Consider the following 13,102-nt stretch of genomic DNA (forward strand, 5'->3'; position numbering starts at 1 on the left):
AAAGATGACACGTGAAAAGAAACATGTTTCAGGCTAATTTCTTAGATTATTTGAACTGGCAAGAGAAAAGCAAAAGCCCCTAGTTTCAGTCCAAGGCACGGGATCGTCCTCCTGTGCCGAGCACCCACCAGGAGGAACACGTACTCTCACTCTAGAGCTCTGCCATGTAAAATGACAGTGTGCTTATGGGCCAATTGAACTAATTTCTTTCCTAATATTTTTGGGGTTTCACCTGGAGGAAGCATTTCTCTTTCAATGTGAAATATTTTTTACTACATCAAAATAAAACACTTCTGCATAGCAAAGGAAACCGCGAGCAAAACTAGAAGGCAACCTACAGAATGGGAGGGAATATTTGAAAATGACACACCAGAGAAAGGGCTACTATCCAAAATATATAAAGAACTTATAAAACTCAACATCCAAAAAACAAATAACTTGATTAAAAATGGGCAGAAGATACGAACAGACGTTTTTCCAAAGAAGACATCTGCCAACAGACACATGAAAAGATGTGCAACTTCATTCATCATCAGGAAAATTAAATCAAAATCACTATGGCATATCACCTCACACCTGTCAGAATGGTTAAAATTAACAACACAAGAAACAACAGGTGCCACAGAGGATGTGGAGAAAAAGGAACCCTGTGCAACTGTTGGTGGGGATGCAAAACTGGTGCAGCCACTGTGGAAGACAGTAGGGAGATACCTCAAAAAGTTAAAAATAGAGCTACTCTACGATCCAGCAATTGCATTACTGTGTATTTACCGAAGAAACAGAAAACACAAACTTTGGGATACATGCACCCCTATGTTTATAGCAGCTTATTTACAATAGCCAAACCATGGAAGCAGCCCAAGTGTCCACTAATTAACGAATGAAGACGTGCTTTGTGTGTGTGTGTGTGTGTGTGTGTGTGTGTGTAATGGAATATGAATCAGCCATAAAAAAGAATGAAATCTTGCCACTTGTGACAACATGGATGGAGCTAGAGAGTGTTATGCTAAGCAGTTAGTCAGAGAAGGACAAATACTATATGATCTCATTCATGTGGAATTTAAAAAGCAAAATAAACTAACAAAAGAAAACAAGAGAAACAAACTGAAAAAATAGACTCTTAACTCCAGAGAACAAACAGCAACTCACTAGAAGGGAGATGGGCTAGGGGATGGAGGAAATAGAAGATGGACATTGAGGGTACATTTATCTTGATGAGCCCTGAGTAACGTATGGAATTGCTCAATCACTATATTATATACCTGAAACTAACAAAACACTGCACATTAACTATAGAGGAGTTAAAATTAACTTAAGAATATTTTAAAAATAAATATTTTTTAATAGAAGGAACCTATGAATTTCATCATGAGAGTGGAAAATAGTGACCATGCCATATGCACATTCTGAAGATGTTCTTACTTGTGATATCTGATTGTCATTTACTATGAGGTACTGCAAAGAAGGAAACATTAATGTTTTCTGCCCTAAAAAAAAAGGAGAATAAAATTATACAGCAGAAGTGGAAGAGACAGCTCAAGTATGAGGGGCTGGGCAGGAGAGTGGAGTTAATGATCTCATATACCAGCTACAGCATCCGGAAAATGTATAGAAGAAATTCCAACATCAGAAAGGATGAGTTGTTCTAATCTGAAATTTAAAACGTTAAATTTGATTACAAAGCACATTATAAAATGCTACGGGCTATCAACCAGACTACATTTGTAATTTTTTTCCCCACACCCTAGGCTTTCAGGCCATGTGAAATGCTTAGAAACCATACAGTCAGGGCACCTGGGTGGCTCAGTAGATTGAGCGTCTGCTTTCAACTCAGGTCATGATACCAGGGTCTTGGGGTTAAGTCCCACTTTGGGCTCCCTGCTCAACAGGGAGCCTGCTTCTCCCTCTCCCTCTATTCCTGCTCATGCTGTCTCTCTCTAATAAATAAAATCTTAGAGAAAGAAAGAAAGAAAGAAAGAAAGAAAGAAAGAAAGAAAGAAAGAAAAGAAAGAAAAGAAAGAGAAAAGAAGAAAGAAAGAAAAGAAAGAAAGAAAGAAAGAAAGAAAGAAAGAAAGAAAGAAAGAAAGAAAGAAAGAAAGAAAAGAAAAGAAAGAAACCACGAAGTCCAGTTTAGAGCACTCAGAGTGGCCTCATGTTCTGAGGATGCTACAGTTGCCTACCCACTCCTGGGGCCTGCTGCTGTGCTGTGTGCTTATGGGTCTCAAAGAGAAAAAGACATGGTCTAATTTCCCAAAGTTTAATGAATGAAGTTTTTTGACGTTAGCACCAAGGCCCAAATCCTTCATTGCTCAGTTACCTAGTACAGATGTAGACTACAGTGTATGTGCTTCACAAGGACATTCTCCACCTAAATTCAAATAAAGTCTCCCAACAGGAATTACAGTTTGTGAGTTCCATCACCAGCATCACGTTTCCACTGAGACAGTGTATATAACATATGATCCACTCACTAAAAATTTCCTAAGCACTATTGTAACTGGTATTTTAGGAGCAAATTACCTGGGCAGATATGCTATTAGAAACAGCTGATTTTCATCAATTGACTGATTAGAGGAAAGGTCTAATAATTTGAGTGTCTGCAGAACATCAGCCGGCCTGTATGGAAAATAGAAGCGTTTCACCATGAATTTAATCTCTTGTTTTCAAAAGATATAACCTTAAAATATCTGCATTTAGTGTAGTGGAGAGGTTAGGGGCGGGAGGCAGGTGGAGAGCACCACATGAGGGAAACATGAGGGGCCCTGGTGGTGATGGAAATATTCTGCAGCTGGACTGGACCAACATCAGGATCCTGGTTGTGATATCACACTGCAGCTCTGCAAGATGTTCCCAAGGGGGAAATCTGGATGATGGGTACAGAGGATTATTTCTAATAATTGCATGTGAATCTTAAATTATCTCAAAATAAAAAGTATAATTTAAAAACACCTACAGAGGGGGATCCCTGGGTGGCTTAGTGATTTAGCGCCTGCCTTTGGCCCAGGGTGCGATCCTGGAGTCCCGGGATCGAGTCCCATGTCGGGCTCCCTGCATGGAGCCTGCTTCTCCCTCTGCCTGTGTCTCTGCCTCTCTCTCTCTCTATGTCTATCATGAATAAATAAATAAAATATTAAAAAAAAAAAAAAACACCTACAGGGTGTCCTGGGTGTGGCTCAGTCTATTGAGCGTCCAACCCTTGGTTTTGGCTCAGGACATGATCTTAGGGTCATGAGATCAAGCCCTACGTCAAGCTCCATGCTCAGTGCAGAGTCTTCTCATCCCTCTGTTCCTCCCCCTGCTCACTTGTTCTCCCTCTCTCTCCCTTTCTCTAATAAATAAATAAAATCATTAAAAATAAATAAAAATAAAAACACCTCCATCTGCCTGTATAATAAATCATTCTGTATAATAAAATGAATCTGTTCATTGAGAATTTGTGTAAATTTGCCCATGTTTAATTTCACATAATAATTTAGTAACAATCAACCAAAGAGAAAGACAACATATATAATTTACTTAAAGAGAACAAGCTTTTATATATACTTTGGTACATCAACCTGAAGTAGAATAATGCTACTGAAGAATAATGCTAACTAAAATGCATTATTTGATCTTTATAAAGGATTTCCCACATAACGTCCATTTTGAAACAAATTAAATATATTTCTGTCAAACTAATAAAATTCTTGTCTTCAAATATAGTTAAGCCAAGGCTTTCACTGTGATGGGCCTTTCCTTAATTAGATGCAATAATCAGTTGACATCCTACTTTGTGAAGAATAAGCCTGTTTCTAATTCTTATTTACAAATCCTTTAAAAAAATTAGTGTGAGGCATAATTGAGACCATTTATTTATTCAGCCTAGACAGTGATACGTGCACGTAAGTAAACCCTCGTTACCTTTCTGAAATGAAAAGGTCGTTAGAGGCAAGGTACAACTCCTCAAGAACTGGCCATCCAGAGGCACACCGGAGCACCTAGGAGGGAAACAATTCAGGCTGAAGCAGCCTCTCTTGGCTGTTTCTTCCCGCGTGTTTATTACTATAACCTCTACATTAACTCAGTGCAGTTACTGTTTTAGAAATAAAATGCCCGGTGGACGTTTCAGCACGGACTCTAGTGCAGGCTAGGAGTGCCAGTGGACAGGTGACAAAATTAAAATGTCAAGAGCTGTGTTTCAGTGACACGGGAGCGAATGCAGCCGGCATTCCGGGAGCCGGGAATACGTCCTCCGGGAGCTCTTGAACTCTACCAGACACCTGCACAGTGGACTTGCAGACGTGCACTTCGCCCACTCTTATTATTTGACACAGTTTGCTTCACCAAAGTTAAGAAATCAATGTCAAACACCATTCCTCAGTTCTCAATACCAACCTGAGTTTGTAAAGAAGACAATAATAGACAGTGTTTCCCAAATATTTCGACATTCTCTCACTTGAACTTCATCACCGTCTCTAGCACCTGAATTTTCTACATGCCCTTCCTGTTCACATGCTAGGTCTAAACCCCCTGCAAAAGGAGGGAGCGCCAGCTAAAGGCAATGGGCGCCACAGTGGCATTTCACAGACAAGTAACTTTGCTGGGGGTGTACTTGGTTCGAAGTTAGAATATTCTGGGCAGTTGAGGTCAGTTCACCTCTGATATAAAAAAGTAGTGGCAGACATAAGTTCCAAACGCTGCCGGGCAAAGGACTCATTGGTCCACTTTCTGAACCCAGCTGTTTACAATGAACAGTGGATTCCAGGAGCCAAATCTCAAATGAGAAAAGGAGACGAGAACCCTGTGGCAGCCCTGCCTCTGCCCTGGAGCACTTGGGGAAACTGGTTGAGCTCCATCAACAGCTAACTCGAGGGCTTTTGAAGTTCAGCATATGTTAACCACTATGGAGTGCCACTGTCCAGAAAGACACCAGAACAAACCAGAAGGACCTGAGAGAGAGAGAATATGGATCCCAAGATACAAAATTCTACTTCACTAGAAAGATTCTGTAACTTTCTGTGAGGTGGTTTAAAGAGTCCTCTTATTTCGATAATAGGATGATGAAATGAAGCCACCATTGTGTTTTCATTCCCTATTAAGCCAAGATTTTGAAATTTCCTATTTCTAGGTAATAAACTTTGCAAAGAAACAGGATTACCTCCGCCCACGTTATTCCTGTCCGGTTAAGGGCTAAAATCTTCAGTGCAGGAAATGCCCGGGTCAGAGTCAGCGAAGCCAAAGGAAAGCTGAGTTTATTCTCACTGTGTAGAGAAAAAAGTCACGATGTGCAGACTGCCTGCTCCCCAGGGGGCCCGAGTGAAAGTCATCAAAAGCAACAATTTGGGGATTTAATATGAGCCATAAAGTGAAATTGATTAAAAACCAAGGGAGTCCAGGGGCACCTGGGGAACTCAGCGGTTGGGTTGAGCATCTGCCTTGGGCTCAGGTCATGATCCCATGGTCCCAGGGATCGAGTCTCACATCAGGCTCCCTGCATGAGCCTGCTTCTCCCTCTGCCTATGTCTCTGCCTCTCTGTCTCTCATGAATAAATAAAATCTTAAAAAAAAGAAGAAGAAGAAATGAAGCTTAAATTCCACTAAGCTGTGTCCCCCCTCATTGCCACAGAAATGCTGAGAGGGAATGAGGAGAGGTCAGAGGTTTTAATACCAGGTGACAGAATGGATGCCTAAGAGTTCATACCTGAGGTTAAGAACTTCCAGGTGTTTGAGCTGATCAGCAATATCTAGGACTTCATCCCACGAGGACAACAGGTTTCGTGACAAATCTACCTTTCTGATATCTCAAAGTACATGTTAAGGAAGAGTAATACAGAAAGATTCACACAGAACAGTAGGCACCCCTTAATTCTAGAGCACCAATCTTTAGCCTCTCACTTTACACCCTCTACTCTGCTTGAGATTTTTTTCATGAGCACACACTACTTTTACCTTTTTAAGTCACCCAAGTCTTCATTTAGAAATGAAAATGTTCATTTTCAGGGCACCTGGGTGGCTCAGTTGGTTAAGTGTCTGCCTTTGGCTCAGGTCATGATCTCGGGGTCCTGGGATTGAGCCCTGCTCAGCGGGGAATCGCTTCTCCCTCTGCCCTGCTCATGTTCTCTCTTGCTCACTCTCTAATACTTAAAAAAAGAAAGAAAGAAAGAAAGAAAGAAAGAAAGAAAGAAAGAAAGAAAGAAAGAAAGAAAAGCAAAAAGAAAACGTTCATTGTCCTATACTGCGAACTTGAGACAAGTATCTACAATAGTAAATAAGAACCAAATGTCCTAACAAATGCTCAACCATTCTAACAATATCCCACAAAAAGAGAGAAAAGGAATGACAGAGTTTGGTTGATAAATCCTAAAGTGCACCCACGGGTCTCGTCCTGGGCACAGTTTCTGGCTGCTGCCTCAAGGCTACGCACTACCTTCTGTGGTGCAATATTCTGCTCTGCATTGTGGGAACCCCCAAGTCATCAGTGGCATCTCCCAAGACAGACAACAAGGGGTGACCGGGGACAAAGGTTCTAAAGTGCTAAGAATGATTCCAGGATTTAGAGAAGGATTAACCAGCCAGAGAGAAAGAAAACGGCACCTGAGCTGAATGCTTCAGGGGGAATGCAGTGCCATCAAGAGGGAGCACAGCATCAAGAAGCCCCGGGTATGGGGATCCCTGGGTGGCTCAGCGATCTGGCGCCTGCCTTTGGTCCAGGACTGAGGGGGTCAACACCCCAGACACTCTGCTGAGGAGCTCTGCTCTAATTTCTATCACCACAAAGGATGCGCTACAGGGAAAGCGAGAAATAGCTGGCTAAAGATTGCTGCTCATCTGCCATCTCTTCCCCCAGAGAACATGGGTTATAAACGATCTGTGGCATAATAAATTATTACATAGAGGTTAGGCCAACTTAAAGAATTATGAGAAAACCTTTTAAAGTTCAAGAAAGTCCATTTCATTTGCCAGTGGGATTTTGTTTTTTCAAACTCCTCTGCAATATTTTTAGTTGTGGGCATAAAAGCAATATAGGGCAAAAACAAAAACCACTCTTAGGAGAAGGCAGAGAAAAGAGATTATAATCTTTGGGAAAGCCTGCTTTGGGGTGTGGTGACAAAACCGCAGGCGGCCGCATGACATGAGAGAGGATTCTGCGCACCCACAAGAAGGCAGTCCAGGAGGGCAGGGGCCCTGGGCCTCAGTCAGGGCCTCTGGCTCCTCCTCTGCTCTCCCTGCCCCTACTGGACGGTCTTCACACCAGATGGCTGCCAAGCCCTGGGCAGGGGGCAAAAGGCAGACACCAGCCAAGCCTGTCCTCGCATAAGGAGCCCCGTCCAGGGCAGCCCTGGTGGCTCAGCAGTTTAACACCGCCTTCAGCCCAGGGCGTGATCCTGGAGACCCATCGGGCTCCCTGCATGGAACCTGCTTCTCCCTCTGCCTGTGTCTCTGCTTCATTCTCTCTCTTTCTCTGGCTCTCATGAGTAAATAAATAAAATCTTAAAAAAAAAAAAAAAAAAGGAGCCCTGGCCAGACACTTCTGCTTTCCATTTCTTTTGCTTGGGGTGAGTCCCACTGTCTCCCCTGAAGGCCGAGGGGTCTGGGAAAGTAAATAATTTACCTGGGCAGCAACTGGCCCAGGTGAGACAAGATGCCCTTAGGAAGAAAGTCAGGGAGAACAGACACTGGTGGGCTCCTGGCCGTGTCCGGCACAAGTGTCAGGTGCAAAGTCAGATTTGCAGTGAAAGGATACTAGGACATGCTTTGGCAATTGCTCCTTTGTCGCCAGCACAATTCACTGCACAGTTCCTCAGAGAAATATCTTGCAACTTGCTGAGCTGACTGCATGAAAAACAGAGTTCACACATATGCATAAACATGTAAACATCCACTGGCCCTTTTAAACGTTAAAAAGCACTTCATATGAGAAGTTACCAAAAATAACAAATACCAGTACCCAGCAGCCAATTTAAGCAATGCAGCTTTACTAAAAAGAAGAAAGAGAAAGTAAGCATTATACACACTACCAATAGCACTGAAGCTCTTCAGGTCCCATCCAGGACAGAATGCTTCTCCTCTGCTCCCCGTAGATAACCGGTATCAGGTACTGGGTTTTTGTTTACACCTAAGCATTTCACAGTTTTATAACACACTTCCACATCCCTAAACAATAATAGCATTTCATCCATAATGAAACTTGATATAAAGGGTATCCTACTGCATATATCCTCCTCCAAGCTACTTTCCCCTCAACAGTGTATCGCTCAGCAGTGAAACTTAGCTACATCAACCCACATACATTAGAGCATTCATTTTCACATCTTAGAGACCACAATTAATTTATTTACTACACTGTTGACATTTAGATTATTCCAACAGGGCTGAAGTAAACATATCATATACTTCTCATATTTACATGTGAAGGTCCCTCTAGGGTTACATCCTGGACAGTGTGCATATCTTCAGCTTTACTAGATAATCTCAGAAACCACTTTAAGTGTGGAGGATCTGCATTTTCTACTCATTGAAAGAAGCTATGTGGTATCTAGACTATGGGATCTAAGAGCCCTATCACCTGGGTTCAAATCCCAATTCCACCGCTTCTTTGAGCTTTAGGTGAATCAGATTCCACAGCTTTAAAATGCTATATGGTTTAGGGTCGCCTGGGTGGCTTAGCCAGTTAAGCATCTGCCTTAGGCTCAGGTGATGATCCCAGGGTCCTGCGATCCAGTCCCACATCAGGCTCCCTGCCCAGTGAGGAGTCTGCTTCTCCCTCTGCCCCTGTTTGTGCTTTCTCTCTCACTCTCTCTCACATAAATAAATAAAATATTTTTTTAAAAAATAAATAAAACGCTATGGTTTGCACACATGTTCATGGCAGCATTACCACTGTAGCCAAAGGGTGAAAACAACCCAAATGTCCATCAATACATGAATGGATAAACAAAGTGTGATATACCCATACAACGGAATATTACTCAGCCTTGAAAAGGAAGGAAATTCTGACATAAGGGTAAACTTGAGGACATTAGGCCAAGCAAAAGAAGCCAATCATAAAAGGACAATACCGGGGCACCTGGGTGGCTCAGTGTTGAGCATCTGCCTTTAGCTCAGGTCATGATCCTGGGGTCCTGGGATTGAATCCCACATCGGCCTCCTTGTTCAGTAGGCAGTCTGCTTCTCTCTCTGCCCTTACCTGCTGCTCTACCTGCTTGTGCTCTCTCTCTAATAAATAAATAAAACCTTAAAAAAATCTTGATTTATTCTAAGTTTTTCTCCTTCACATATTTTTTATTGAAAAAAAATCACATAAAGTATATGCTTTAGCCTCCCTTATACGTGAATACACAGCTCAGCGATTTTAAATAAATATGCACAGGTAACCAACCCAGATCAAGAACACCATTCTCGGAACTTGGGAAGTCCTCTCTGTGTCCCTGACAGTTGCTTCCTCCCCGCGAAACTGTCTATCATGACTTCTAACATTAGTGAGCAGTTGTGCCTGACTCTGACCTTCACACAGACGGAGTCAGACAAGCTGTGCTTCCCTGTGGGACTATTTCTGCAGGACACTGTGTTAATGAGCTCTTGCCCATACTGTTGCATCAAGCAGTAGTTTGCTCACGTTCACTGCTGAACATTTCTCCACTGAATGAATACAACACACTTTATTCGTCCATTTTATGATTATAGATATTTGGATTGTACCTCTGAATTTTTGATGTTCTTGCTGATGCTGGTCACCTCCGCTAAAGAACAGAGGTATCAAGAAATGAATTTACTCTTCAACACTGTCCCCAGGGGCACTTTAATGGTTGTATTGTGTTAAATCTTAACAGGAACAGCAAAATAAGAGAGCACATCAATAGACTTTGAACAAAACTACAGTTAATTATTTGACTTAAGAGACATTTAGAGAAAGGAAAAGATTGCAGTCCTACACCAAGAGTACAAATGTACTCTCCAGGGTGGCCACCCAGGGCACTACTAAGCCACCATCTGGGTCAGGGTCAAACACCACAGCACTGACCACCGATGAATCTGCATAACCTGGAAGGTTCTTGGGTTATTGTGGGAACATCAGCTTCTACTCACTGTGATTCAGACAGTGCATCGGAGAGAGCGGAAGGCCTCTTTTCATAGAACCACAGTGTACAGAGTTTCAGAGAACAGAATGTTTGCCCTCAGCAGTTTTACAATGCATTATGCAGTGCCCCTCAAACTACTACATAATAATTTGGGGTACTTCTTAAAAGCAAGAGTCCATGACATTCTGATTAATGGCTAGGAAGGGACCCAAGATTCTGCAATCTCACAAGCATCCTACGTGAGAAGGGTGTGCACCCAGAGATGGAAAATGACTCAGTTCTAGGTGGGACCAGCATGCCACATGGCAGGTAACAACTCAGAGCTCTGTTTCTGTTTCTGATTTGTCACCCAGCTAGAAATGTCACCATGAAACAGAAAAGGACCAAAGTGTCAACCTTAGTTACTTATTCCACAAGACAGCTGGTATAAATATTAATAATGAGCAAACTAATGTTTTAATCCCAATATAGAAAAGCCCAACAATCCTATGCTAAATTAAGAACATTTATTTCCCCAAAGACTCAATCCTCAGGTTCCTCTGATTTCAATCTGCGGTTTGTGCAGGAAGGACAGACCAAGTTGGAAGCAAAGTTCTGGGTGTCAATATACAATCCAGTGAACTTCAATTCTGAACAGTGATGAAAGTCATCTCTGCCATTATCAATCCTACATACCTTTGCTGTTTTATAATAGAGTCAAAACCAATTGTTTCCACGGGTTTATTTCCAATTATAATAATTTGCCCTTTCCCATCTTCCTCAGGCGCATCTTCTAACACATAGCGATTCTTAACTGCAGTGAGAAAGTCCACTCCAAAATTTACTTTGTTTGGACGAATAAAGGATCCTCCTGTTGGGTGCCTGTGAAAAAAGAGAAATGGAACAAATAAAATATCATCAATGAGGACATTTACAGATGACATGTGTGAGGGGCACCTGGGTGGCTTAGTTCAGCGTCTGGTTCAATTTTGGCTCAGGTCATGGTCTCAGAATCATGAGATCAAGCCCTGTTTCAGAGAACCTGCTTGAGGATTCTCTCTCCCCCTCTTCCTCTGCCCCTCCCTCTGCTCGCATAGTCTCTCTAAAATACATAAGTCTTAAAAAAAATTTTTTAAATAACTCATTTGAAAATCCTTTATAAATTGTCAGTCTGCCACAAATGTAAAACATCTACATTTATAAATGTGTTCATAAATATAGTATATAAATATAAATACAAATAAAAGCAATTCCACAGTTTTTTAAAAAAGATTTTATTTATTTATTCATGACAGACACAGAGAGAGAGAGGCAGAGACACAGGCAGAGGGAGAAGCAGGCTCCATGCAGGGAGCCTGACATGGGACTCAATCCCAGGTCTCTGGGATCACACCCTGGGCCAAACGTGGCGCTAAACCACTGGGCCACCAGGGCTGCCCAATTCCACAGTATTTTTAAAAAGATTTTATTTATTGGTGAGAAACACAGAGAGAGGTAGAGATATAGGCAGAGGGAGAAGCAGGCACCCTGTGGGGAGCTGGATGCGGGACTCAATCCCAGGACCCTGGGATCATGCCTTGAGCCAAAGGTAGACACTCAACCACTGAGCCACCTATGTGCCCTATACAATTATTTTTATTTTTATTTATTTATTTTTTTACACAATTATTTTTAAAGATTTTATTTGTAATTAATCTCTACACCCAATGTGGGGCTTGAACCTACAACCCTGAGCTCAGGAGTTGCACACTCTATTGACTGAGCCAGCCAGCAACCCAGGAATTATACAATTAAAAAAATAAAAAAAAAGAAAATGTCACCCACCAGAATGGCCATAAATGCAATGTTCTGAAGGTCTGTAAAATATTCTCTATGCTGAAAAATTAACATCAGCATAAAAGGGAAAAGTAACATGCAAATGTATAATCGATATGACTGATTAAAAAGCGTTGTGAGCTTATGCAAGCATAGTAAGCTCCAACAGATAAACAGGCAAGAAATATGAAACAGACCATTCACATAATAGGAAAAAGAGGTATTAATTCCACAGGTGAAAGTTTTACCTTGCTTATGATTAAGAAATGCAAATTCACATCACAAAACCAGTTTCAAAAAAACTGGCCAAAAATAAAGAAAAATCCTAACACCTCAGAGACTGCAAGGCTGGGTTCAGTTCTGATTGTAAGATCATACTCCTGGGAACCTGTGAGCAGGCAATAACTTAAAAATACAAACAAAATTGCATTTCCAAAGATTCTGTATAACAGCATTTATTTATAACTGCGGAACTCTGGAAAACGTCAGAAAGCCCAGCTGGATAGGAATTGTTAAGTAAACCAGACAGATGTAGTCATTAAAAATTCTAGCTGTAACACTGAATAAAATTACTCACAAAATAATGTTGAGATTTCTAAAAACCAAACCAAACTGTACATGAAATGACTATAGATGAATCACAGCTACAAACAGAGATGGAATAAGGACACAGATGAAAACATTTGTGGGTAACAGGCTTACATACAAAATCTTTCCAATAACAAACTTGAACTAAATATATTGTCAAAGATTAAATATGGGGCTAAAAACAGAGAATGTGGGAAGAATGCTACATGAAATAGGATATTTCACCACAATTTCTATCCAGGTTTTAGAGCAATTTTTAGATTTAACATTAAGACTAATCATATTACTGGATGTAATTACCACTCCATCAGGCTTTTCAAGAGATTCAATATGGGTCTCAGGACCTCTTAAATTTCAGCTTTCAGCATGACATCATGGCAATGAGATCTTATTTTCTGAATGATCTAAATATCCACTATACAATAGTCGTAAATGTTAATACTATCATTTGATCACTTGAGAGAATGATGATATACCTAAATTGCCAAAAATTGTATTATAAACACTATTTCAGCTTATAACCTTTGATTCTTTTTTTTAAAAATTTTTTATTTATTTATGATAGTCACACAGAGAGAGAGAGAGGCAGAGACACAGGCAGAGGGAGAAGCAGGCTCCATGCACCGGGAGCCCGACGTGGGATTCGATCCCGGGTCTCCAGG

The 13,102-nt window shown here is 41.3% G+C and overlaps 1 protein-coding gene across 5 annotated transcripts in view; it reads right to left on the minus strand.

The window, feature by feature from the left end:
* TBCE (tubulin folding cofactor E) overlaps nt 1-13,102 on the minus strand; it is a 78,833-nt gene that overhangs the window by 6,106 nt on the left and 59,625 nt on the right. For all 5 annotated transcript variants that reach the window (XM_077894432.1, XM_077894434.1, XM_077894433.1 and 2 more), the window contains 8 exons: nt 10,734-10,919; nt 7,724-7,812; nt 5,681-5,780; nt 5,138-5,240; nt 3,901-3,977; nt 2,521-2,616; nt 1,586-1,650; nt 1,423-1,487 (listed from right to left, as the gene is read on the minus strand). In XM_077894432.1, the coding sequence (XP_077750558.1) occupies nt 1,423-1,487; nt 1,586-1,650; nt 2,521-2,616; nt 3,901-3,977; nt 5,138-5,240; nt 5,681-5,780; nt 7,724-7,812; nt 10,734-10,919 (781 nt within the window). The remainder of the gene's footprint in view (nt 1-1,422; nt 1,488-1,585; nt 1,651-2,520; nt 2,617-3,900; nt 3,978-5,137; nt 5,241-5,680; nt 5,781-7,723; nt 7,813-10,733; nt 10,920-13,102) is intronic.

The sequence above is a fragment of the Canis aureus genome, chromosome 4 (assembly GCF_053574225.1).
Source record: "Canis aureus isolate CA01 chromosome 4, VMU_Caureus_v.1.0, whole genome shotgun sequence".
In the NCBI taxonomy this organism is placed as follows: domain Eukaryota; kingdom Metazoa; phylum Chordata; class Mammalia; order Carnivora; family Canidae; genus Canis; species Canis aureus.